Here is a 3,885-nt window from a genome sequence, read left to right as displayed (position 1 = left end):
TATATATATATATTACCTATGGAAAATCTTTGGTAAACAGTAAATAAAGCGGTCAAAATGCAGAAGAAGGTCAAATTTACAGCATTTTCTTCTGCAATGTTGTGGAATAGAACTAAACTAAATGTACTTAAGTAAATATTTACATTCCTAAACTGGATCTGCTGTGCAGATTGTTTGATTTACATCCAACACTCTGTGTCTTTCAGGAAACGGCATCACATTAGAGGGAGCCGTCCCAACAGAACAAGACAGTCAACCCAAACCGGCCAAAAGAGCACGGACGTCGTTCACTGCAGAGCAGCTACAGGTGAGGCACATCCGTCTCACTCAGGGCTAGTGTTGTACAAAGTACCACAAAGTGATACTTGAGTAAAAGTGCAAGTATCTTACCATGAAATTACTTTGGTAGAGCTTAAAGTTTAAGGATATTACGTGAGTAAAAGTCTTAAAGTATCTGATATGTTTTGTACTTAAGTATCAAAAGTAAATTTGTGACATAAAATGTACTTAAGTATTAAAAGTAAAAGTACTGAGTAAAAATGAGTGGTTAAATTTCCCAAAATGATATTTATTGGGAGGTGTAAAATATTAATATTAAAAATGTTTGGATGCACTAATGTAGCTGTTGCAGGTATATACTGTATATATTTTTATTTCTATACCACATACATCTGTGATAATGTGAAAAATAATTACTCAAGTAGATAACCAAAGCTTTATACTTAAATACAATAACAAAGTATTTGTACTTAGTTACTTTACAACTCTGCCCACTTTACAACTGACGCCTGCTCAGTTCTTTAAAACAGATCATTCTTTTAATTTTACAGTGAAACAGTCCGCTACTATTTTTCTAATCTGTTGTCTCATTTATCAGATCATGCAGGCGCAGTTTGCTCAAGACAACAACCCAGACGCCCAAACGCTGCAGAAGCTAGCTGACATGACGGGCCTCAGCAGGAGAGTTATACAGGTCTGTGCGAGAGCCGAAAGATACTTTATCTCCTGTGTGTCAGACGTATCGCTACATGATGTCTGCGTCTTCATAGGTGTGGTTTCAAAACTGCAGAGCAAGACATAAAAAGCACACGCCCCAACACAGCGGGGCTCCCCAGGGTCACCCTCAGTCCAGGATGCCCTCGTCGCTGCCCGACGAGCTGCATTACTCGCCCTTCGGCAGTCCGGAGCGAGCGCGGATGGTGGCTCTACACGGCTACATCGACAGTAAGTTTGGAAAAATCCCTTCTACGTCTAGAAAGCTTCTGCTGATTTTCTGCTCATTTGTGTTTTTTTTTATTTGTTGCCATCGCCAGGTCACCCCTTCTCCGTCCTGACCTCTCAGAGTCTCCCTCACCAGGCCATGTCGCTGCCCCAGCTCCCCCTCAGCCGGTAGCCCAGGACCCCCTGTTCCGTGGATCCGCGCCCCTGATCTGCAATCAGCAACGCCTGCTAACCTCATTCAAAGATTGTACAACATGGAGAAAAGACTCATCTGCCAGATCTCCTAACAGACCAAGGAATGGAAAGAAGAGGAAAAAGAAACTTTGTTGCTCTTTGCTCTGAGGAGATGATAATCCCACCTGCAGCCCGTCTGTCAAAAACAAACACACACACAAAAAAAACTCCTTCCAGCATTTATATTTAACAGGAACCCTCTGTTTTACACCATGTAATGGACATTTTTTACTTCCCTCCACAAACCTGAGAGAAGTGGAGTTTTAAATGGACGTAACTGATAAAGGAAGCAGGACTGAAGCTTTTTGAGTGCTGTCAGAGTTTTGAAGATTCAGTATGAAAGGAAGTGTCACTGCGGCCCAGACGGGACGGGGCGCACTCAGTAAACCACATCCGAGGTAAGACTCCTCCCTCTTTTATCTCTCAGCAACCATGAAGGAAACCTACATGCAAACACAACAAGCTGTTCATCTTTGGAATACGTAACAACAAATAGTTCCCAATTACAGGTTTGGATCAAAGTTCCACTGAGTTAAGAAGAATTTAAATTTTGTTCAAGATTTCAAACAGCGTGCCTTATCTCGTCTATTATTCAACTAAATCTAAATTTTAACTCATTTTTAAATAACAAATTGGACTTTTTAATTTAAAAAATTGTTTAATTTTAAATGATTTAAACTTTTTTTTTTTTTAGAAAAGTACAAACTATGTTTACAAACTCAGCTCCAGCAGTTGAACTTTTTTCCTTTTAAACCTCAACTGAAAATTTGAGTTTTATGGATTTATTTTAGCATTTGAGGCAATCCTGCTGAAGCTCTTTTTTTTAATAAAGAAAAGTTTTGGATCAGTTTGTTGTTAAAAGACACATTCCTACAAAATCTGACATCTTGTACAGCTGTGTTCTAATTTTTAATTTATACGGTTGCTTGTTCAGCTTCACACAATGAGGGAAACTGAGTTTTGGTACAAAATGGACCCAATAAAACTGACTGGGTTTGTATATAGTAAAAAGGGGTGTGCGTGAAWGTGTTTCTATGTGTGTATTGGCAGGAGTAGCGAGTGTGTGTGTGTCTGTATTTTAGTGTCATTACCTTTGTGTGAAAACCACATCCAGTTCCACCTCAAAGTCCTTGTATTTATTAACATGGTAAATCCCTGTAAAGCACTTTCCCCCTTTCTGAATCAGTTTTTGACATAAAAACATTAAGAAATTAAACAAAAGGTTTATTTGATAGACTGTGGATCATCAATGTTTCGTGTAATAAAATGCATAAAATTGAGTGTGATTTTTGTGTGGTTTTTACAAACTTTTCGGAGTCAAGGAAACTAAACTTCACTTTTATCAAACTAAATTTGTGGCAAAAGAGACAGAAAAGTTGGCRTCGTAAAAAAAAGTTAAGCAACAACTTTCAAAAATAAAAAAATAAATAAATACACTTAAAATAAATGAAAGTAAAATGAAATGTCTTTTAAAAGAAGTTGCATGTTTCTGTTGCATCTTGGCTGCATCTTCGTTTTTCTGCAAATGTTTACAGAAAAAAATGCRTCATAAATTTTGTGCAAAAATCTGCTGCCTTTTACATTTTAAAATTTCGCTCAAATGTATCCTTAAAGTCAACTAACCAAGTTTTAATAAATTATCTGCAAAATATAATTTATTATCCATTTGTTAAAAAKCCTGAGATGGCCTGCAGATAAGCAATATTTTGATTTAAAAACAATTTATCAAAAATAAATCACTCAAAAGTTTTTTTCACAGCCATCTTTGAGTGTTCAAATTTGCAAATTAAATGTTTGATTTGAAATGCCCTGATAAGAATTACTGCACCTAGAAATAACAAAAACTGTGTTTTTGACAAACTAAAATGATAAAAAAAGGAGTTATGAAGTTGCAATGTTTTTTTTGTTTAAAATGTTTGCACTGAAAGTCATCTCCACTTCCAATCTGTGGCAAAAAAAAAAAGGATAGTTTCATTCAACTCAGGCAAAATTACAGACAAAAATCTGTTGTTTTTTTTATTTAGCTCGTAAAGTTTAAAACATCATTTTGCTCAGCTCTCTTCAGATCTGGTTGCGGGATCTGATGATCCAGATGAACCAGATCCAGCAACAACCTCATTCCGACAAGTCCTCACGATCCACTCGTGTTCAGAGTCATCTGTCAGAAAACATTTGATGAGAAATGGATCAGATCTGATCAAAGACAAAGCCCGGGGCTAAAGAAACTTTAAAAAAAAAAAAACAACAACTGCAGATTCTGATGTGAAAGGCTGAAAAGTGGGAGGTTGTTCTCAATTTGTTAAACTGGCTCAAAAGGCTTAAATAAAATGTAGAACAATCAGCAGCCAGCGTTATTAAACCGCAGGTTAGTGTGTGTGTGTGTGTGTGTGTGTGTGTGTGTGTGTGTGTGTGTGTGTGTGTGTGTGTGTG

The 3,885-nt window shown here is 37.0% G+C and overlaps 2 protein-coding genes across 2 annotated transcripts in view; one reads left to right on the top strand and one right to left on the bottom strand.

Annotated features, from left to right (window-relative positions):
- The window catches only part of lhx6a (LIM homeobox 6a), a gene marked incomplete in the record, with an annotated part of 14,935 nt that extends 12,200 nt beyond the window's left edge, over nt 1-2,735 (top strand). Inside the window, 4 exon segments of the mRNA XM_014003845.1 lie at nt 207-307; nt 878-973; nt 1,050-1,224; nt 1,314-2,735. Of these exon segments, the coding sequence (XP_013859299.1) occupies nt 207-307; nt 878-973; nt 1,050-1,224; nt 1,314-1,393 (452 nt within the window).
- Nucleotides 2,736-3,458: 723 nt separating this feature from the next.
- The window catches only part of morn5 (MORN repeat containing 5), a 10,606-nt gene continuing 10,179 nt past the window's right edge, over nt 3,459-3,885 (bottom strand). Inside the window, exon 5 of the mRNA XM_014003848.1 lies at nt 3,459-3,613. Within this exon, the coding sequence (XP_013859302.1) occupies nt 3,507-3,613 (107 nt within the window). The 3' untranslated portion in view covers nt 3,459-3,506. The remainder of the gene's footprint in view (nt 3,614-3,885) is intronic.

Source organism: Austrofundulus limnaeus, unplaced genomic scaffold, assembly GCF_001266775.1.
Source record: "Austrofundulus limnaeus strain Quisiro unplaced genomic scaffold, Austrofundulus_limnaeus-1.0 Scaffold20, whole genome shotgun sequence".
Classification (NCBI taxonomy): domain Eukaryota; kingdom Metazoa; phylum Chordata; class Actinopteri; order Cyprinodontiformes; family Rivulidae; genus Austrofundulus; species Austrofundulus limnaeus.
This window is presented reverse-complemented; position numbering and strand designations above follow the sequence as displayed.